Here is a 22,863-nt window from a genome sequence, read left to right as displayed (position 1 = left end):
TTATAAAGTTTACCTAAGCATATAATAACATTAAAATCCAGTTTAGTGTGTGGTTGATTCACTGATGTTGTAGCAATTAAACCCAAATCCAAAACTATTTTAGTGTATTGCACTTAGTGTTTTTACATATTTGGTAAAAGATTTTAAAACGTGTTCAGTAACATGTTGAATTTACTTCACGGTTCTCGTTTTACTGGTTCCTTGAATATTAAAATAAGAGATTCTCTTTAGACTATATTCTGCTACTGGCTTGATTTTATAGTTTCATATCTCAGTTTTATTGTCTGCTGATCTCAGCTACTGTAGGAGGAGAACAAACACAGGACAGACAAAAAAAAACAATCCGAGTTTGTGGTTATTTTATTGAAAACGGTGACAGTGGATTATTTCTGCTGGAGCCTTTTTCCCTGAATTAGTTCTACCAGAGCCTCCTAACTACACTATGTTAAGATGAAATACAGTTAAATATTTAGACAGTACAACACAAAACTGATGCAAACACAACAGGAAAGGTTTACTTAAAAAGTTTCCATCGCCCACAGAAACCATCCAAAGATTCAACTTCTTTAAAGATGAGGAAAAGCTGCTGACCTGCTGGAAAGTTATTAGCAAAAGCTTAAATCCACCAGTCATCATACAGCACTGTGGGCAGTTTGTTACAGTGTCCTAGTGTCCAATGTCTTTACTTTTTTTTTTTTTTTTTTTTTTTTAAATGTCAAAGGGGAAAAAAAAAACAAGCAAATATTTTTTTCTACTAGAGAACAATAAAACTGGCCATACATTTATTCCAATAATGAATAGGTCCTACACAATCATGATTCACAGATCTAGAGATTTTTGGATAATTCATGGAGGGAAAGCAGGAAAGAAAAGGCCAATTTTCTTTGTTTTTTTTTTTTTTTTTTTAATTCATTAAACCTACATTTTTTTCATGTCACTCCTCGGGATGGTTAATCCTACTCCTTTGCTCTGCATAAATACGTCCAGCACTCAGTCGATGCAATTAAAAAAGAAAACAAAAAACTTTCTATTGCATAAGAACATGATTAATCCTGCCTAAATACTGACACTACATTAACACACCATCACATGTGCACTTAAATTAACATGTATCCATCACAGTTTTCGCCACACTTCTCTTGTATTCAACATCTTTGTGGACCGTCCTCTTCTCACACTGACAAAACATAATTTAAACATAGTAAAAGACATGAGTAAACAGGGACATGGGGAAGGTACAGTAATTATGTCAGCTAACACAGGATCTTGCAGGATTAGTGTAAAAACTCTAACAAGGGTCGTGTCTTGTAACTTTAGTCAGCTTCACCAGTCTTGTGAGTCCAACGTCTAAAAGCTCACCTAAAGTGTCAACGCAGCTCGTGGAAGGAGAATAATCTCTCTTCACACAAAAGCTTGAGATAAAAGGTGTAAAATTTACTACAATAGTAAATTTAGATAAGATGGGGATAAAATATGTGTTAAACAATATTGAAAAGGGAAAATAAACCCATACATATCAAATAACAACATGGGACATGTTGGAAACAGTAAAACAGTCCAAAAGAGCACGTAATGAGTTGAAAGCAGCAAACAAATAAGTGACCAACAGTTACTCTACTAGAAATACAGCTTAAATGTTCCTTTGTGATAGTATGTGGGAAGCAGGTGTGTGACTCCCTATAGGTAAGGGTACTGTGTGAGGCGCCTGGGGCTCAGCTGGTAGGTGCTGTACGCCTCTGCCCGGGGTGTCACACTAACATAGGGAGAACCAGCAGCGAACTGATGCTGGTAGGCTGCGGGGAGGCCGTGCAGCAGACTACTGACAGAATCCTTGCGACTGGTCGAGTCCCTTCTAGAGGAGGAGGTTGAGGTGTATGTTGCTGCATAGGCAGAGGGAGAGTGTCCGTGACTGTTGTGACCACGGCCCAGCAGCTGCTCCATGGCCTGAGAAGCTGTGGAGAGCGCGGTGGAGGCTGGATAGGTGTACAGGCTGGAGCCAGGGGCTGAGGCCAGAGCGGACACCTCCGGGAAGTTGTAGTGAGAGGCTGAAGCAGCCGCTGGAAATGTCTGCTGGCGACGCAAAGACGAGTCACTGTGGGACGCTCCGGAGCGCTCCTGAGATGAGGAAACCACGGGCTGAACCTGAAAGAAATAACAATTACTATACACACACCTGCATACAAGTAACAACAACACTGAAAACTCACTTGTCCAGTTGATTTTCAGTGTCTCTGATTATAAATACCTGCACTGCCCCCACAGGCTCGTACAGTAGGTACTAGGCATTATGAGTGCATCACTTCTTACCCTGATGCACCCATCACTCTGGAACAGGGTAAATCTGGACTCATCAGACCACATGACCTTCTTCCATTGCTCCAGAGTCCAATATTTATGCTCCCTAGCAAATCATTAAATTTAAAGCTAAAGCTAATTCCGATTGGCCTCACTGACAAGTGGGTTTTCTTAAGGCTACACAGCTGTTTCCCTTGAGTTCCCTCCATGTTGTGCATTTGGAAATGCTCTTACCTTCACTATTAAACATAGCCATGAGTGCCACTGTTTTTCACAATTAGATTTTTTTTCTGACCACATTTCTTCCTCAGAGATGACGGTTCCCCACTATCCTTCCAGTTAATGGTGCTTTGGACAGTTGTTAACTATTTCAGTAGTCTTAGAAATCTTCTTGCTTGTTTTATGCCAATAATTTGACCCTTCTGAAACAGGTTAACATCTTTTCCATGACCACAGGATGTGTCTTCTGACATGGTTGTTAGCTTAGTTAACGCTAACTGCATCAGTTAGAGTTCAAATAACTTGCTGCCAGCTGAAAAATAATCATCCATGCAATAATTATCTTACATATTTGCTTAGTTAAATCCAGGTGGGGACTTTTTTACCAATACAAAAGGTCATGTGAAAGGGTTTTAAGGCCTAATGTCAAATGTTGCTTCAAAACCCTTCTGTGTTATCAGCAGCTGATTATGCTAATTGTAAAGGTTTCAGTGGAAATATACACAATACGTTAATCATTAAAAAGATAAGCTGATTATCAGCAGGGGAATTCCATAGCAGTGTTACTTAGGAATTTACAAGTTATTAAAGAGGTTCAATAAAAATAAACACTGATTATCAATGGCCTTGTAAAACCACCAACACAAATAAGTGCTCACCTGACTGAGGTTTAAGGGGTGTGACTGGCTTGGCACCAGTCCATGACGCTCCATACTTTCCCCAGAACTGCAGGGCTGTCTGTGGGATCTCTTTGGCTTCATGTAGCTCACTGGGGAATTATTTTAACAGTTATAACATTAAGTTCCTTACGCACACTAAAGAAAATTCATTATTGATAGAAGAATTGATAGAGGACACACCTGTCTCTAAGCGCCCACGTGAAGCTGCTCCTCTTTCTGTACCCTGGGTTTTAACTGAAGGTGCCACCACTGCCAATGACTTGGCCTGGCGCGATGATATGGCACTAGTTGGGTTAAGTGTCCGGGGCAGAGGAGTCAGGGGGCTAGCTGTGGAGGAGTCCGAGTCATGCACTGTCACACAGCTGATAACGTTGGTGCGCTGGCTCAGACCAACACTGCATAGAGAGAGGATTATATCAAAAAAATGAGACCATTTATTATGGTAGTAAAATCACTACCCTCACTGAAAACACCTGGTCACAGGAGTGTTTACACTAAAAATATCGAACTCTCATGCTACAAACAAAAAGTATAATATGAAGGAGTATCTTTTCCGCACCTGGCAGGATGGAACTTCCTCTCATCCTCTGTGTCTGTGTCACTGTGAATAGTGATTATGCTAACCGCTGGACTCGGCGTGTCAGAGATGACGATTGGCTGAGACATCGCTGCACTGGAGCTGGGTGGGGTCACACCACTATTGCCAAGTAATGATGTAGCAGACAACCCCCTAGACAGAGACACCAACCCATTTTAAATTCATCTTAGGAAAGTAAGTTTGGTTGTGAAACATACACAGAAAACAAATATACAATATACCTTTTTCTATGATGTGATAAAACTAATATCTTTGATTTGTTCATTTGTCGCCAAGACAGAAGCCTGTTTACCATCGTGTTACATCACCTCAGTCATCAATAGATCTGGTTGATTCCAAAACTATAATGTTCAATGGTAACAGTTAAAATTGCCATGTCTGGGTATAAAAAAAGAATCAACCAAAGGCTCAGTGTTTGCAAGAAACGATGGTTCGTGGCTCACTACTTAGTGGCAAACTTTCAGAAAAATTGTGAAAAAGAATTCAGGTCCTTTACAATCAACATGACATAATATTGGGAAAAAAACACATTCAGGAATGTAGTGCATAAGCCAAGTTAAGTGTGCATGACTTTTGAGCCCTTAGGAGGCACTGCATGAGAAACCATCATGCCAGTGTGATAAATATAGTGACAAGAGTTCGGGGGGAAAAACTGCTGTTACTTAATAGAGTCTGTTGTGGCCAAAAATGCAAACTAAAATTACATAAGGAAGAAGCCATAAATCACGCTTGCTGAAAAGCTCGTCAGTGGAAACATATGGAATATAGACATATGGAAATGTGAAAAGGAAACATTATCTACTCCATATTATCAACACCACAGTCTATTGTCTATAGAAAAACTTAAATAAAATCTTTATTTTTATAAAGCAACATATGTCATAAGCACATAGGAAATGTCTAAGCTATAAAGAACTAGTCAAAAAAAAAAAAAAAAAAATCAAATGACAAATGAGAGATTAAAACTGCAGGTTGTACCAACCTGTTTCTGTTCTCTCCACGTCTGGCTTTCACCTTTTTCCTCTCCTGAGTTCTGCCTTGGGCTGTGCTCCTAATAGGGTTAAAGAGTTTAGTGGTGGATACACATGCACACAAAGTTACAAGGTAAAACCAACTATATACCTGACTTGGTTAACCCACCTCCAGCTGTGTCCTTGCTGTGCAGCAGCATCTGAGCGAATTGTGTCCAAGGGAGATCCAGTGACGTTCGACTGGTGGGCAGAGTTGTGGATAGCCACGCCTGGGACCTGCTGCCATGACGATGGTATAAGGATTTGCTGGGTGCCAGTGGGCCAGGCCTGCTAAGAAAAACAACAGACACTCACACGTCAGTACATGTAACATCACAGATCAGCTATTTCTGACTTCACACATTATTTGATTGCTGGAATGGACCAGACAAACCATGCTGAGAAATAAATTCAAAGACAAAGAGGCAGACCAATGGTCAGTCTCTTCCACAGGCAAAAGCATATAGCTAGATAAGCGAGCAACCTTTCCCAAGCCATTCTCTTATTATAGCACAGCCCTGCAACAAATCCACAAGATGATATCATGCAAAGTGCGAACAACGAAGCACTGTAAACAGTCAGATCAGGTATAAACACAGAACCATGGTGCCTGTTAAAGAAGAAACATTGAAGAAAGATTAGTTTAGTTCACTGATGCCAAACAGTCTGTTGATAAGCCGTCTTGGGAAAAAAAAAAGCATGCCACATGTTCTGAGGCTGAAACAGAAGATGTGCGTCAGAGTCAGGCTGCTCAGTATGGATTTTTGTGAGATTTGTAGTTGCAACTCCTGCTGCTGAAACCAAGGAAGGACAGGACAAGAGAAGCTGCAAGCAAAGCGCAGACCAACTCAGCAACACATGCGCTCCATGCTCTCAGCACACCTATGGGGAAAGACTGCGGGGGAGGGAATGAAAAAATGTTGAATGGTGTGGGGAGGGTGTCCTTTGGAGTAAAAAGAGACGGTAAATTTTGTCTGATCTAATTTCACAAGGGAGTAACTTTACAAATTAATCTGTAAGAGGGTATGGATGATGTTGCTTGACCAAAAAAAAAGTGTTTTTCTATTGATAATTCGACTATGATTCCGTTTAGCAAGACAAGTCCATGTGTGAAGGGGGATGGGGGGGAGGTAGAAATACGATGCATAAAATGAAGACTAGCCCCATACAATGTGTGGCACAGAGGAATTGCAAACAAATGAAAAGAAAAAAAGGAGAGTGGGGCAGAAGAAGGATGGCATTGTTAGTGGTAGTGTGCATGTCTTCGTCAGGGGCTGTCATTGTTGCTTTACCAGCACTGTGGCTGTGTGCTCCAGGAGGGTGGGCCGACCCACCCCTGTGCCCAGCCCAAGGGGCAGAGAATACTGGGGGGCTATGCCTGCTGAGGGTGGGTGCAGGGTGGCCACCATCAGGGGTGTGCAGGAACCCTGGAGGAGGGAGGGAGGATAGGGGAGGGCAGTGTTAGGACAGTATGAAAAGTAGTGTCCTTCAAGGTGGTTTATTTGATTTAGATAAAAGGGACAAAGCGGATAAAAACGCTGCACATGAGATGCACACTTGTATCACTGGCCATCTGGACACCTGATCTCTGCAGTGAGAAGCAATTAATCTCTAATTTTAGCAAACAGCAATTAACTAGCTTTCCAAGCCAGATGAGTCTCCCACACTCCACATCTGGCCTTCATTCCAGATTGTAGGCTGGAAATAAGAGAGGCCTGGCCAAGAGTTGGCAGTCCAATTAGTGTTTGGAAGCATACCAAAGACAGGATGCAATCAGCAGGAACACAAACAAAAATAGCAAGGACTATGTCGCTCAAGTCACGACATCTATGAATTCTACAGGAAATAAAATGAAAATTTTTCCACTGAAAGTAAACCTTGTTGAACGTAACATACCCCTGTCTGCACCAAAATGTAGCCACTCTGCTGGCAACAAGAAGAGAATGGGGTTGTAGAAGGCAGGGCAGGAAAGGAGATTCTTTCGATGCACTCAGGGTCTCCATGAATGTGCAACACTGGGCAAGGTTGCTCTCAGCTTGGAGCCAATAACGTAATATCATTCATGGGTGTTGACACATTTCTTTCCAGCAACCTTGAGCTTAGGTTACGGAATGATGGATGACAAAAATGTGTTTATGTGCACTTGGTCAAAGTAGCCGTGTGAGACTCATTTGAACAGAATTCAAGTCACATGCCTCTTTCTGAGAAACAGAAACAGAAATGTATTATGCTGTGACCATTATACCCAATGTGGCCAATCTACAAACCCCTTCACACAAGCAATTTAACCTCTAATGTTCTCCCAGCGTAAGTGCACATGACACATTTAACCAAGGCATGTTGAATCATTCAAGACCAACTGAGATGAGGCAGTTGTCCCTCTGAATGTCATTAACAAAGTCTGAAGTGCAGTTCCATATCCTACAGTCAACCAGAAACTTGCACTGAAAAATTCGAAGCAGTGTCACTTGGCTTCCACACGCACACTCTTTTCTCATGTTGCGTGATTTTTCTTTTCCCCTATTATTTCTTCTCACTCATTTTAGAGACTCTTTAATGACATTTAAATGTCATACCATCAAATCAATTTTCATGTCAGAAGCGCTGGTCCACTAAAGCCAGGCAGTGTTTGACCTGTGACCACCGCTGGTGGAAAGAAAATCTACTGGAAACAAAAGCAGCAACATTCTCAGGTCCTATGTGTGACATAACTTCATAATAGTGGTGAACATATCACCTCTGACCAGGGATCATCCAAATTTGAGTTTCTTTATGGTGGTACAGTATAATGCTAGGAGAAAAGAACATAATGAATTCATAATATAAAATGTTTTGAAAGGATTAACCCCTTGAAGAAAGTCGACAACACATACACACCTGAAGTATTCTTACCTGTGTGAGCATGCTTGGCTGGATCTGCAATGACTGAGCAGACTGGTTCTGAGGTACTATTGGTACAGAGTTCTCCATCCTCACAGGGAAACCGGTACTCTTAGTGGATTGCTGTAGGCCTGTAAAACAATCCCACAAAAGCATGTCAAAAGAATAATCCCAGAATACTGGTGAAATACAGCTCAGGGTGTGTGTGTGTTGAGTATCTCCAACAAGGAAAGCAGTGGAGAGATCATAAACCTTATCCAGGGCTTTAAGTGTTAACTATGTGCAAAGTTAAGTCCTTTAATGTCCTAATTTGTAATAAGGTAAAAAATATAATCCAATTATCAAAGTGTCGGTAAGGACAGCCTGACAACCTTATCTCGATCTTATCTATATCCTTTACCTTGAATAGTGGAGGGTGGGCAGACAATGAGAGTCTGCTGGAAGGGTTCTGTCTGGCTACACAGCCCAGCAGGACGTGTTGGAATCGGGACACTCTGTTGAGTAAGCCCAGGAATGTTGATGGTCGCCTGCTGGTACAGAGCTGGCTGGTAGTTCAGCAAAGGCACCGCTCCCCCTGCAGAAGGCACCTGTTAAAGACACCACTGATTAGCACTACAGGAGTAACAGGTTCCTAAATGGGTAAGAATTTGAGATTAGACCTGGGTTGTACCTGGTTATGCTGGTTGAGTTGGCTACTGAAGGTAACAGTGAGGTTGCCTGCTGCAGCACTGGGGACTGCATTGGTAGAGTACAGAGATTTGCCACTGTCATAGGAACTCCGGCGCTTGCAGATCTCCATGTTCTGGAAGCACGACTTCACACTGGAGAGGTTTCAGCAGAAATATTTCAGTTATTAGATTTCAGTAAACACTCCCCTAAACAGAGGTGTTTCTTATCACACACACTTACTGGGAACTGTGGGGATAGTCCATGAGGTGGCTCATTGTGACAAAGGGGTGACCGAGAGTTTTTGTAGGTGTGATCCTTTTGTCGGCATCCAGTCGGAGCATCCGCTTCAAGAGGTCTATAAACTCTCGTCTATCAGCCTTCTCAGCCAACATGTCTGTCCCCTCCAAATGAGATGATAGGTTGACCTAGAATGCATAAAGTAACAACCACATTGTTCAAACTAAATATATGAGGTGCTGGTAATTTCCTGGTTTGTGTGTTTCGTGTGTGTACAGAGTAGAAAGTGGTGGGAAAACCGCTCTAATGGTTAAAGGTTTCTATCTACCTGCATCATGTCATCCAGACAGTTGAAGATGTATTTCCTGGCCTCCTTGGATTTGATGCCCATCTCCATTTCATGATCAGCTGGAGTCTAGAGAGAGATGATCATTTATTTTCTGTGCTATAATTATTGCTTCTGGAAATTACGTAATTATAGATTCAACTACATTAAAAAGAATCAAAAACAGAAGGAGCACCAAAGACCATGTCCTAATAAATCTTTACAGACCATACTATGTGGCCCATATACACCAGGATTTTACATGTGGCTTTATTTACCTTAAGCTTCCACAGTGGGTAGCTAGAGTCAGGGCCTCGATTGAAGAAGCGGCTGGTCTTAGTACCAGCACTCAGTAGGTACTCTGCTGGTAGACCCTGAGTCTGGGAAATGTAACGGATCTGAAAAATGTAAAAAGACGTTGCTGTACTTGTACTTCCACAAGATTTATTTCTTGGCTTAAGGCACACAGTCTACAGTTTCCTCATAGTATCTATAGTAACTCAGCCACACTAACATCTTATATTTTTTGTTTTTCCACATGAGCATTTTCTATCTACACTAATGTTGGTACCAACCTGATCGTACTCTGAGGCTCCAGGGTAAAGTGGCCAACCCAGAAACAACTCTGCTATTACACAGCCTAATGACCACATGTCAATGGCTTCGCAGAACGGCAGACCCAAAATAATCTCTGGAGCCCTGGTCAGTGAATATAGATTAATGAGTTACAAAGAAATATAACTGAGCTACCAACGATGCACCTAAGATTAGAAGGGAAGGTGTTATGAAGTTTGATATCGTGCCACCAACCTGTAGTAGCGAGACTGTAAGTATGTTGAGCAGACAGCCTTGGACACGTGACTTGCTGACCCGAAGTCAATGACCTTCACCCTGTATGGGTGTCTGATGGGGTCGACCAGCATAATGTTCTCAGGCTTCAGGTCGGCATGAATCAGACCCAGGCTCTTCAGCTTCATTAGTGCTGTAGCCACCTACAAATACAAACGAATGTTACAAATATTATTACTCTCTATATTAATCAGATGTTGTTGGATTTAAAGTTTAGATTAACAATAAGACTAACAAATTCAAATTTTCATTGATATATCATGGACATTTTTTGTTGAAAAACTCTTGACATGTTTATTTGAGCATCAAAATAGTTGCCAATAATTAACTTCCAAAGACGAAAGCAATTAATTGTTAATTGCTTCAGCTCGTACAAGAGTAATAACAATGCTCGATAACTACATTATAACCAATGTCAAGAATTTTTGTTTTTGTTTTAAAACTTTTTGTTTTAAAATAGGAAGGAAAGAAAGAAAAGCATTTGGAAACCTGTTGCAGGATAGGTCTGATGTGCCGCAGGGGAAGTGGGCTGAACTTGCTGTGCTTAAGAAAGTCATACAGGTTCTGTTCAAGCATCTCAAACACCAGGCAGGTATGACCCTTGTGTTGGAAGCATTCATATGAACGCACAAAGTTGTACTCGTCTGCATTCTCTGCACTCAGGCGGTTCAGGATGCCCACCTATCAAAGTAAAAAAATTATTCCACCAAATGTTCGTCCATACATGGTATTAATATAATGCACATGCAGTAAAATGCACAATGATGCTATGTGAGCTGGAAGTTACTGTTTTGGCCAGTTTGCAATAAAAATATTTTTTTTGCAGAGTGTAAAATTATATTTAAAAGCCCTAAATAAATCTCTAGAGCACCAGCAGGCAAAAACTAGATAACAACTGTAGTTTTACAGTGTAACTAATAACCTAATAATAATCACGAATAATAATTTCCGTCACAGCTGGAGTGCAATGTCGATCAAAGGATTTAAATGTTATCTCACACTCACACACACACACACAACCACTTTGTGCAAGATCAGAAGTTCTGCAAAGCTGTCAAAAGAAGTAACCACTACTAGGCTTGTTACAAAAGCAGGATACACAGATATTTTCATTAACTAGATAATGTCTGTCTGGTTACCTCAATTTGGCCTTGTCGAGCATAAGATGGATGGTTTTTCAGGATCTTGATGGCCACAATCTCATTGGTGCCTCTCTTCCAGCACTTGGCCACTTGTCCAAATGTGCCTCTTCCCAGAAACTCAAGCACTTCGTAGCTGCAGGAAACGGAGCAGAGGATCTCATGCTGCACTAGTTGATAATCTCCTTCGCCATTGGAGCTGCTGCTCTTGGTGGTTGGAGCTGAGTGGGGTATAGACTGGCCTGTGCCTCCTCCTCCACCGCCACCTGTACGGTTGGAATAAGTAGCTGCAGGGGCTGAGAGCTCCTCTAGTATTTGGACACTGCCACTTCCACTCCCGCTGCCTTCATTCACCTCTTCAATCTTTCTCTTGTGTCCATGCCTGTGCGCCCTTGTTTCAGTGGATGTCTCAGCATGAGCATAGGAGGTGGATGTTGCCTGCTCAGCAACCTGACGACTGGAACCACGGGGAAGACTACCAGTGCTATCAGCAGCCCGCACAACCACTTGACCGCGGGAACCAGGAGCAGCAGGGGGGAAGACCAGGGACGGCGCAAAGGGAGGCACAGCCATAGCAGGAGTAAAGGTATATGCTGACTGGCCTGCTATGGAGCTGTAAGCTTCAGTGGTGGAAACATCCCAGACATTACTCTCCACCTTCAGCTTCTTGACACGGCAAAAGGCACTGGAGGAAATCGATGGAGGAGAGAAGACCTGCAGCTGAGAGCTCATAGCTGGAAAGAAATTTGTGATCATTAGACTGATGTACTAAAAAAGAACCAAAATACCAAAAATCATTAGTAATAAAGAAATTATAAATAAATGTATCAATCAATACCGAGCTACTGCATCACTTTTCATAATATTAGGTACAACCTAATACTGAAGTCCAGAACATTATATATACCTACATTTATAACAGCTGTATCACAAGCTATAGACTGTACAATCTATATACAACACTATACTATATTATATAACAACTATAAAGTTGGACATCTCTGAGAATCAGCGAACAATCAGTTGATTATTAGCTAGATGAGATCAACTTAACAGTAACCAGGATTATAATATAAAATGTGAGGAACTGCACCTTTCCTTGTTAGCATGTTATAAATTAATATCTTGGGACATTTTGCACTTTTTGGCAAAACAAGCAGTTGAGTGCTTAACATTTCAGAAACAAAACAGTTAATCAAAAAAATAAGAAGATTATTCAATAATTTGCCTTTAACAGGGCAAATGTAACTGTCAAGATAATATTTATCAAATTACATTTTTTTATATACTTATATATTTCTTTATACACTGAGACTCAAAACATTAGATACACCTTCCCCTTTCCCGCTTTTTATTCATTTTAAAAGTTATACATTAATACTGAACACATTGAAATTATGCAGTCAAGAATAACGCTTTAAATAATCAAGAGTATATTTTATAGTTTATTATCTATATTATATCTATTTAAGTCCATGGTGTAACATTTGGCTTTGGTACACTCGTCATTCTCTTAACAGATTCACGAGATATTGACCTGGAATGGTTTTCAATCCACAGACCACCTTGTTAAACTTAACAAAAGTTAATTTGTCACATTTCTTGCTTTCTTAATGTGCTTGAGAACATCAGTTGTATTGTGCAGAGGAAGGATGGGTACGTAACCAACAGCCCTGTTAGTACTACTATAACTTCTTCCATGTTATTATTCTTGTACAAATGCAAGAAACACTCACATAGACTTACATAGAGAGAAAGGATAGTCAATCGTTATATTAGGAAATGAAGGTCAGTCAATCTGAAAACTGTCCTCTGGTCTGATGAGTCAGAATTTGATATTTTTGGTTCTACTTTGGTAACTACTGTCTCTTTATTAGACACAGCACATGTGAACGGACGGTGCCTGAATGTGCAGTTCCCACTGTGGAGCAGGAGGAGGTGTGCTGGAGTGGAGGGTACAATCACCGACTCTGATTCCAACTGAGATGGTTTGGGATGAGTTGGACAGGAGACTGAAGCAGTCAACAAGTACTCGACACTTTTGGAAACTCCCTCAATATTGTTGGAAAACCATTTCAGGTGACTATGTCCATGCAGACAATGTGCAAAGCTGGCATTAAAGAAAAAGGAGGCTAATATAAAGAATACAAGAGAAAAATAGACCCGCTTGAAATGGGTCATTTGCTGCTAAGACAGCTGTCTTCTTAAGTTTTCTATTAATCAAAATGGCTCAATTTAGTCCAGAAGGTAATGACTTTGCAGCAAACGATTCCTGGAAAATAGCAGACCAGGTAAGGTGGTACGTTTCTATTGTAAACACTTCAGTAAAAATATGAGATGAGAGAAGACTGATGACAGTGATTCTCATGCCAGTTCTGTATCGTTTCTTTTTTCTCTTCATTGTTAAGAAAGGCACTTTGTAATTTCTCTTCTTTTTGTGTCTTTGTTGGACGGAAATGGCAAAGGGGAAACGTGTTTGCTTGGATACAGGCTACAGGCTATTGATGCTTTACTGTACGAACATTAACACTATATAATATTTACGACTTCGTATGAAATAAGTGACAAAACTCTTACGTTATAGTTCGGCTTAATAAATTGAACCAGTGATCATACGTGTAATGTGGACCAGCCTGTGCAGTGAAAATACCAATTGTGAAACGAGAGACTGCTGCTGACAGGGTGGCTATGATATACCACAGTAAAAGTCAAGTTGTGATCGTCCTTTATAACATAACACCAAATCATTACCACATAAATAAACAGAATATATGTTTGGCTGTAATTCTGCCTCGATATATGAAATTACCACGGGTACAGGTCGATTTAAGATCAAATTAGCAAAGTAATGTTAACGTTACTTAACTGTTGATGCTAACAAGCTAACGCTTTAACTTTCTGAAAATATGGCGTTTAGCTAAATGTTAAGGAGCTATTCACAGGTAAAGTAGGATTATCAGCTCAACAATTAGCTAAAGTTAAGCAAGTTGACACGGACTAGGCGAGAAACAAGACAAAATAAAGGAGCAGCTGTAGCATACCGAACTGGATGTTGTTACACCGTCGAAAACAGCTTCGTCCGAGGTTTAAATCCCACTGCAGTCTGCTGGACCAGCGTTATCCGATTAGCTCCAGCTAGTTAGCATTAGCTGCTAGCTGGGCCTGCATTGTTTCTTCAGTCGATGGAGAGCAAGGCAGCAAGAAAAGGCCTTACAATGCCGACTTTTCAAAAGAAAAATACAGTAGCCTCTTTGTATAAAACGTATTAAATAACATAATCCTAAACGGTGTACATTTGACCACTGAAATGTACTAATTTCTGTTGTAAAACCGTCTGCCTTGAAGCAGAAAAATCCACTTTTCACCGGAACAAACCACGTCCTTATATCAGCTGCGATTCCTACGGCATTTCCGGTTATTACCGTAATTACGGCGCATTTAACGGGCATAGAAAAAAGAGATTAGCTGAGTTTTGAGCAATGTTTAAAAATAATTATGACTTTGTGGAGATGAATGTTACATAAACATATTTGGAGATGCCTCCATGGTCGGTCAGTTTAGTCGAGGCTTATTTTGGAATCGTTTCAGACATGAAGGAAAATTATAAACCAAATTCTACGGTAAAAAGAAATTGACGTGACCTCCGTAGAACCTACCAGTAATTTTCCGGCAGGCACACCATGTTCCACGAAGTGGAGGGGACTGAATGTGAAATCCTCGTTTTATTACAGTGTTTTACTGCATACCCCGAACTACAGGTCGAAACATAACTGTATTAATAATAGGAAAATATAATAAAAGTGAAAAGAAAGTTATATATACACAGTAGCCCTCATAGGATATTATAGTGTGAGTGGAAAAGATGAATAGAGCCACAACAGCCTGTCCTTTGGAAAACCGCTGTCACAAGAGAAGTATGTTGTTATGTATACTAATTTCATTACAACAGTTCAAAACTGTGACTGTATACTAAATATTAGGGCAGTGTCATGTTTTCCTTGCAGATCAGCTTCCCCATCAGAGAAATAAATATCACACAACAAATAAGTTAAAGTGCAAATTTTCTTTTTATTCTGATTTCATTTTACAGCAGGAATTATGTAAAGCATTCAGAAGACATTTTCCACATATAAGGGCAATATTCAAAACACTTTGCATGGCCTCAGCAACAAAATATTCTTTTAAAACATCAACAATTTAGTGATGCTTGTGCATGCATGTTTGTAAGACAAAATAAGTAAAAACTAGGCTACAAAAAAAAAAAAAACAAACAAAAAAAAAAAAAAAGGAATGAAAGACTGAGATAGGCATGGAGAACACAACAGCAGGCAAGGTGGGATTACAGCAGGAAAATGAGAGAGAGAGAGAGAGATAGAGAGGAGGCAGGGTGAAAGGCAAGGAAGGCAAGGAGAATGTCTAGCCATAGATTATCTATAAGGGTCTACCATTCTAGCATGCAATGTGGTGTTTGGCCACGCCCTCTCAAAACAAGGCCTGAAAGGTTATACCATTCATTTCTAGGCGGACTTACGAAAACAGAGGCCATCTCTGCGCATGTCTACCTGCTGTCTACTATGGCAATATTACTTTATTGTTATTTTTATTTTTTACTATTTTTTCCCCACTACATACTCTATACAGTCACCATCCTCTCCAAAAACATGAACATACTGACACATCTGTTTGTTTAGTTTTGTGTGTGTGTGTGTGTGTGTATATGTTAACAAGCGCAAGCATTTGGATGTGTATGTGTGTGTGTGTGGTGTGTTTAGGTGTTTGTGTTTGTGTAAAATATATAAAGGAGTCCAAAGCAGTGTTCTTCAGTTGTGCTGCTGTGAGAGGAGGGGCAGTTTAAGAGGAGGTTCATAATACCGTAGAATGAAAGCTCCTGACAGCGCTGTCCTAAACCGTGGCTGTCTCTCAGTGTGATGAAAATTTGAAAAACGCGAAAAACACATAATAGAGATCTTCCAATTGTAACTCTTTCAATTTGCTATCTCTTTCAACGTTTCTTTTAAATGAAGAAAATATTGGTGGTACGTGGTCCTATATTTGCATTGTTTAAGAAGTGTCTTATTAAGAATCTTGTGCGTTTAAGACAAGAGCAAGGGATACAAATAGAAATTCACTTATTACTTGCTCTGAATTTAGTCTACATCCAAGCAAAATCCTATAAAACAAAGGATTTGAAGAGAAGAATTTCTTTTCTTTTTTTTTTTTTTTTGTAGAAAAAGTAATGTAAGACACAGCTTGGAAGCAATCACATCAAATTTGCTGCTTCACTAAAGGAGACTGGTACACCAGAAGGAGTTTGTCAATCAAGAACGTAAAAATTTGTGGACACTAAATAGTGAATGAACAATTGGAGTACAGCAAAACATTCAAATGTATGCTAAACATACACAAATATGTACACATACATATGCATACACAAATGTACACAGTCACCACTGGTACAACTCTGTGTCAGCGATCATTACACTCCACATACCATCTCCCTGTTCTTCAACCCTGAGTAAAATCTAAGGGAGAGATTTAATTGTTCCCAAAGACATAAGCACAGAGAGAAAGAGTGTGGCTTTTTTTTGTGTGTTTCAGTGTGTACATTTGCATTTGACTGTATGTCTTTACATGCGTGTGTGTGCTAGCTTGCGAGGGAGTGAGTGAAAGAGAGACACAAAGAAAGAAAGAGTGTATGACAGTTGTTTTGTCCTCTGGAAAATCGTTGGGTTACGCTTTCATTTAAATGCTGCAAGAACATTTCTGAGGAAAGACAGACAAAGTGAGTCCATGCAAGAACACATATGTTCCTCCCAACAGCGACACTGTTGTGACGCTGGATAGACTTGTGACAGTGCCTTTCATTAGCAGAGGCAGAATTCTATGGTTTCCTTCCTCCAATACTGTAAAATGCACACACAAGTGGAGCATAACGTAATACTGTATTTACTGTTTGTCTCATACAGCAACACATAGCATAAATCAGGCCATGAGCATTCATTCATACCACTGATAAATGAGAGGTTCAAACTTAGAGTCAGATCAAGATTAACACTGTAAGTTCATTTTTAACACACAATTTAGGAAAATAAACAGGTAACTGGCATCATTTTGGAGGACATACAATAGTTATTTCCTGATATTAGCTTGCACTTTTCTGTTATTGAGCAGGCACTTTCTAAGCAGAGCTTTCCAGAAGTCTAAAGTACATGTTGTATAATAATGGCAGTGACAATGAGAAAGAAAAAAATTAATCAAATGATAAGAAAAAAAAAAAAAGAGGGGAGGACACATTCTATTTGAAGATGGAAAGCTTTGACTGGAGGCCAGGCTGGATCCGCTGTAGGTGTGATTAATGGTCTTAATAAAAGCTAGTATGTTGCTGAAGCACAACCACATTGTAAAGAATGTAGCACCCTCTTCCCTTTTTGGGCCATCAGTCATTGCATTCACAATAAAACGGTCATCGTCATGTTCATCACCATTAGTATTGTTTTTTTCATACCTGTGTCATCGCCATCATCGTCATCTTAGAGTACTGTACGTCTGCCTCAGACAATCTTTAGAACATGTAGGTCTACGGTTGAGCTAGTACTAGATCTCTTCTACTGTTTATTGTCTGCGTGTGTTGCCTCTGTGGATCTTACTGATATCTTTTGGGTGTTGGTTTCCCCAACTTAACATACTGTTAGGCAAAATAGCATTCATAATAATTGGCACTACTGGCAAAATGGGTTTAATTTTTGCTAGCCAAGAAACAAAAGCACAAAGTGTAAATGTTTTAGTCTGAAAGATCATTGTTTCAGCTAACTTTGTTTCCCACTTATAATTCTAACATTAGATTTTTCAATTGCATGCTTGAACAAAATGTTCTTTTCAGTAACACTTATACTGGATACTCTTAAAGTGAAGCGGTTAAAATCCTCTCAAAGTCCATAGCCACTAACATGTTCTTTTTGCTGTTTCTCATGCACATTACTCCATTTGTATTATCTACATTATTTACAAGCAATACAGCCATCCTGTTTACCCAGGTCTCTGTCTTAAGTTCTTATTATGGGAGTAAAATAATTTATAATCTTAAATACAGTCCTCTTATGAAAAAGTTTCAGGGTCCTCGTATCCCCTTACCTCGTCAGTTTATATACAGGAATATGCAATAGTCCAAAATATGGATTTGATCGCCCGTATGGGCTAATATGGGGACCAATGCCCTGTAGAGGGGCAGGTGTAGGACCCATCTCCTGTACAGAGCAAGCATAGAGACCTCTCAGAGTCAAGAAGAAGTCAAGGCAATGGTATGTGACTTTCTCCTCAAAACCACAGTTAGGATTTAGAGGTTCACGCAAAGAACAAACTAACAGAGACATTTAACCATTGGAACATGTCATTTTTTACCACACAAGGGGGGAAAACCAGTCTCAAGCTAAACCACTCTTGAGCCAATCAAATAAATAATTAGACCCTTAAATAAATTAAGTTAAAAAAGCACCCAAAATAAGTCATTTGTCCTTACACGGTTCACATTACACAGGGCAAGGATAAGTTGATGAAGACGTAAGTGAGACACAACTACACATAAAATACAAAAGAAACAACACTAAAGCAGTTTGGCAAGCATGCAGGAGCTCGTAGCTCAATCACATGCATTGAATTGAACAAACACGGACACACCACATCAGGCGAGCAAAGTGCTGCCTCTGAGAACGACTCCATACAAAGTCCATGTAACAAATTAAGACATCGTTAGTCAAACCCCAAACCTTTAGCTAACAATACCCCTCTTACATTCAAGTGCAGTTCCTCCCCTTTTGATCTTGTGACTGATTAATAGGTTTGTAAGCCTGTGAGTCAGAGTGGTTGGTGATAGTGTGATATACTGAATCAGCAGAATGATTTGCCACTATAGCTCTTCAGGATGATGGAGAGGAGGAATAAGAGAAACAACTTTGCATGCAAATGCAACATAGAAGTGAGTTTTTTGGTTTATGTTTTCTTATTCTTTCATGGATTACTGTTTGGATACAAAACTCGACAGGTTTTGTATAATTTCTGCATGTCAAAGTAGCCTTTATCTTGAGCCAGCTGTGCGTCACCGGTGCCTTTCAGCACATCCAGCCGCTGCCCTGAACAGCAGAATGCCGTCGTCAGGCGCATCCTCCGGTTCTCTTGTTTGACTTGTCAGCTTTTTCTTGCAAAGAAACATACCCATGAAGAGTGCAAAGAATGCCATGAGGTTAATGTGATGGCCTCCCAGTGAAACTGTGGAGGAGGATCAGTGCTGTGGGCAGAGCCAGGTCCCTGGGCTCTACCCAGCAGTCTATTTGTCTGAGCTGCCATGATGGACACCTATCCTGTCCTCAGTCTGTCTGGGAAGAGTTTTTTTTCCCTCTTGGGAGAAGAGGGCAGAAAGGGTGAGAGAGGAGGAGGGGGAGGAAGGAAGAGGGCAGGAGAAACGCGGTTAGGGAATGAAACGGGAGATAGTTTGGGGAAAATGAAGGAGAGGAGAAAGAAAAAGGAGAAGGGCAGGGAGAGTGTGTAGATTGCTCACAGGCTGAGGGGGCTGTGTGTGGGGTCTGGTGGTGGGCTCTCAGGACCCCTGGCCTTTCTCTGCTCTCTGGCCCTGGGGGAAAACCAAATACACATTAATAACACTTATTTTTTTGTGTGTAACTGTAAATCTTTGGAAAAATGTTATTTTTTCAGTATATACTCATAGCAACAGGAAAGGTTATTCAACAAACTCCCTGCAATTCCCACCCGGCACACACACGCTCTGTCCCTTTATCCTCCCCATCGATCAAGGCACAAAAAAAAGACCAGCAGGCCAAGCAAGACACTTCAACTACCCTAGTCATGTCACTCAAAACATGCCCCCAGGAAGACCATATGCAAGATTTGCTCCTCTATCTATCTGTCAGTCATGCACAAGTAATGATATCGTTCAGCAGTCCTTGGTGAAAGATATAGAGAGGGACAGGGAGATAGGGAGGGAAGAAAAGAGAGAGAGTGAGGGGGAAGGATGACAATCCAGGATCTCCTCTCCCCCTCCCTCTGCTGACATGCAAACAGGCATCAGCCAACAGTAGAGGGAGAGAGAGAAGAGAGGGAGAGAAGACTCACCCGTTTCAGAGGCCTATGGTCCATCAAGGGGCTTCACAGGAACAGTAAAACAACACCAACTATTAGCACCAATGAAGTGAGCGCAAGTGTGCCAGTGGGCTGTAAGTGTGTGTGGGTAATGTGAATGAGCGTGTGTCCTTGGGTGTGTGTGCGTGTGCAATGGTCTTGGAGGGTATGTTGAGGTTTATGTCTCACCTGTGGCGGCATCGGAGCAGGAACCTCAGGATCTTGCGAGCAGCCTGGTTTTGTTTTTTAGTTATGAGGCTGCTGTAGGCAAAGACATGAATGTAAGAAATTTTTATAGCATTATTAATGTCAGCCTGTGTGTGTGTGTGTGTGTGTGTGTGTGTGTGTGTTTGTGTTTGTGTATACATAAAGTACCTGAGGGAGTGTCTATAGGAGCGGTAGTATTGCTGGATGAGGACCGCTGCTCTACGACTCTGTTGGAACTTCCTCTGCTCATGGAAACTCCGGAAACGACTCTGGATCAGGATGGCGGCCAGTGTCATCCTCTTATAAAGTGCATACTTGGACAAAATAAGAAATAACAGTGTCATAAGTGTTGTAAACATATGATGATGATTTTATTTGCATTCATTTGTCATAAAATGTGATCTGATCTGAGTATTGACCAATATAACTAAAATAATAATAATAACTGTAACCCTACACAAATACATTTCTGGCCTTTCGTGTGTTTATTGAGAACAACCATAACAACCTGTGCAAGTGGAAAAAGTATGTGAACACTTTGAATAATGATATATTAACCTTAAAAAAGTTAATTGGAGTCAGGTGTTAGCATAAGTTAAGAAAACTAGTTTGGAGGTGTGGACTAGAGCAACTTCGACTTACAAAAATCACTCTTTTGAGTTTGCTCCATACAAGAAGAATACGCCTATGTAATCCATGCCTAACCAAAAAGAGCTTTCAGAGGACCTACGATCAAAAATTGTTAATATACATAAAGCTGGAAAGGGTTACAAAGTGATATCAAAGATTTTAGAAACTCACCACTCGACAGTTCGGCAAACAATCTACAAATGGAGACACTGTGGCTACTCTACCAAGAAGTGGGCAGCCAATCAAAATGACCAAGGAACACTTATTAATGAAATAAAGAAACAACCCAGAGTGACAGACAAAGATTTGAAGGCATCGTTGGAACTGGCTAACATCTGTATTCATGAGTCTGCAGTACGTATAACATTGAACTAGCAGGGTGTCTATAGCAGGACACCACGAAGAAAGCTGCTGCTTAATGAAAAGAACATTGCTGCACGCCTGAAGTTTGCCAAACACACTCCAAAGCAGTATTGACAAATGTTTTGTAGACTGATGAAACTAAAAAACAAAGCGCTATGAGGTTTTTATGGTTGTTCTCAACATTATATTTGTTAACACTCTTGATTACCATCAGAACATGTTTTATGACAAATTAATGCACAAAACCACAACATTCTAACAATTCTGTAAGTATTGCAGCAATATTTTCAAATCACTGCTAAAAATATTAACAAAATAATAAAAACTATTATTATAATACGGAAAATAAAATGACATCTTATAAGTAACCTTAATACACAATTATTTTAGGTTTTATCCAGTGAATCCTCAGTACATACACTTCCCCCCAAAAGTATTGGAAAAGTGAGGCCAGTTCCTTTATTTTTGTTTTGGGTTTGACATCAAAAGATGAATATGAGACAAAAGATCAACAATTCAGATTTTATTTCCAGGTGTTTACATCTAGATCTAATACACAACTTAGAAGATAGCACCTTTTGTTGTAGCACCACCCATTTTTCACGTGAGCAAAAGTATTGGAACAGATAGACGTAAAATAGATGAAAGAGAACAAGACTTCATATTTGGCTGCAAATCAGCCTGCTTGTAATATCTGCACCAAGCCTGTGTCCCACTCTTATCACCTGTCATCAACTTTGCATTCTTCTTTTGTGATGCTTTTCCAGGCCTTCACTGCAGCCTCATTCAGTTGTTGTTTGTTTTGGGTAGCTACTCCCTACAATCTCCTCTTTAGCAGGTAAAGTACTCTATAAGGTTTAAGTCTGCGGACTGACTTGTCCCTTGAGCACCCTAGTGAGGGTATAGAGCTGGTCCAGGGCTCCAAGACCAGGACAAAAGCTATATTGTTCCTCCTGAATCCGAGGTTCGACTATCGGCCTAATTCTCCTCTCCAGCACTCTGGCATGGACTTTCCCAGGGAAGCTAAGGAGTTTGATCCCCCTTCTTGAAAAGAGAGACTACCGCCTAGGTCTGCCAGTCTAGTGGCACTGTCCCCGACTGCTACGCAATGCTGTCAGCCATGACAGCCCCACAAGATCCAGAGACTTAAGGTACTCAGGGCCAGCACTTTGGTTTTCATGTTGGTTACACCTCTAAACTATAAATGCAGCAAAACCCAAATCTGAAACTGAGTGTCAGTGCTATTTATTGTTTGAATCTTCAACGTAATAGGACACACCTGGGCAACAAAACACACCAGTCAGTCATATATTACAATTGGGTGGGTTCAAACAAATGGTGCTATCTTCCTGTTGTTTATCAGACTCAACACCTGGAATTGTTGTAATGGTAAAATACAACTGTATATGTAAGTGAAGACTTACCTGCTTGTATCTCTTATAGCATCGCTGAATCACTGCTGCAATCTCTTTACGTTGTTCCTGAATAGGACCCTGAGGAGGAGGATGGAGTTTTTTATCACCACATATGTTAATTGGTTCATGGTCATCTTAAATTTGGTGATTTACTAAACAAGTAGATTTGAATATATGGTGGAAGTACAGTGGATTTACAGTACTTGGCAAAAACATGC

At 40.4% G+C, this 22,863-nt stretch overlaps 2 protein-coding genes across 6 annotated transcripts in view; both read right to left on the bottom strand.

The window, feature by feature from the left end:
* Positions 1 to 345: 345 nt before the first annotated feature.
* Positions 346 to 14,291, bottom strand: si:ch211-160o17.4 (homeodomain-interacting protein kinase 1). Of its 4 annotated transcripts, none has more exons than XM_026347326.1 (18): positions 13,943 to 14,291; positions 10,902 to 11,635; positions 10,252 to 10,443; positions 9,724 to 9,905; positions 9,489 to 9,612; positions 9,192 to 9,311; positions 8,917 to 9,003; positions 8,592 to 8,776; positions 8,353 to 8,503; positions 8,083 to 8,269; positions 7,695 to 7,813; positions 6,095 to 6,229; positions 4,933 to 5,093; positions 4,775 to 4,843; positions 3,754 to 3,924; positions 3,375 to 3,589; positions 3,174 to 3,283; positions 346 to 2,142 (listed from the first exon to the last, which is right to left on the bottom strand). In XM_026347326.1, the coding sequence occupies exons 2-18, from the start codon at positions 11,631 to 11,633 to the stop codon at positions 1,678 to 1,680; spliced, it is 3,405 nt and encodes a 1,134-aa protein (XP_026203111.1). In that variant the 5' UTR covers positions 11,634 to 11,635; positions 13,943 to 14,291; the 3' UTR covers positions 346 to 1,677. The 4 variants fall into 4 exon arrangements, with proteins under 4 accessions (XP_026203111.1, XP_026203112.1, XP_026203113.1 ...); XM_026347327.1 differs by having other exon boundaries at positions 4,933 to 5,090; XM_026347328.1 differs by lacking the exon at positions 6,095 to 6,229.
* A 692-nt stretch (positions 14,292 to 14,983) lies between these two features.
* The window catches only part of LOC113153639 (calmodulin-binding transcription activator 1-like), a 50,420-nt gene continuing 42,540 nt past the window's right edge, over positions 14,984 to 22,863 (bottom strand). Inside the window, exons 18-22 of one of the 2 annotated variants that reach the window (XM_026347325.1) lie at positions 22,655 to 22,723; positions 20,406 to 20,551; positions 20,220 to 20,291; positions 20,025 to 20,055; positions 14,984 to 19,524 (exon numbers count right to left, since the gene is read on the bottom strand). In XM_026347325.1, the coding sequence (XP_026203110.1) occupies positions 19,492 to 19,524; positions 20,025 to 20,055; positions 20,220 to 20,291; positions 20,406 to 20,551; positions 22,655 to 22,723 (351 nt within the window). In that variant the 3' untranslated portion in view covers positions 14,984 to 19,491. Of the gene's footprint in view, positions 19,525 to 20,024; positions 20,056 to 20,219; positions 20,552 to 22,654; positions 22,724 to 22,863 lie in introns of both variants that reach the window. The other variant, XM_026347324.1, reaches the window with a different exon arrangement.

Source organism: Anabas testudineus, chromosome 5, assembly GCF_900324465.2.
Source record: "Anabas testudineus chromosome 5, fAnaTes1.2, whole genome shotgun sequence".
Lineage (NCBI taxonomy): Eukaryota > Metazoa > Chordata > Actinopteri > Anabantiformes > Anabantidae > Anabas > Anabas testudineus.
This window is presented reverse-complemented; position numbering and strand designations above follow the sequence as displayed.

What these genes read in the sequence shown, in the direction of transcription:
- si:ch211-160o17.4 (XM_026347326.1), bottom strand. Translation starts at nt 11,633, where the DNA reads ATGAGCTCTCAGCTGCAGGTCTTCTCTCCTCCATCGATTTCCTCCAGT. An exon ending in AGCACACAGCCACAGTGCTG is followed by an intron (nt 5,094 to 6,094) that starts GTAAAGCAACAA and finishes TGTTTTTCTTAG; the next exon opens with CAGGCCTGGCCCACTGGCAC. An exon ending in CGTGGAGAGAACAGAAACAG is followed by an intron (nt 3,925 to 4,774) that starts GTTGGTACAACC and finishes GTCTCTGTCTAG; the next exon opens with GGGGTTGTCTGCTACATCAT.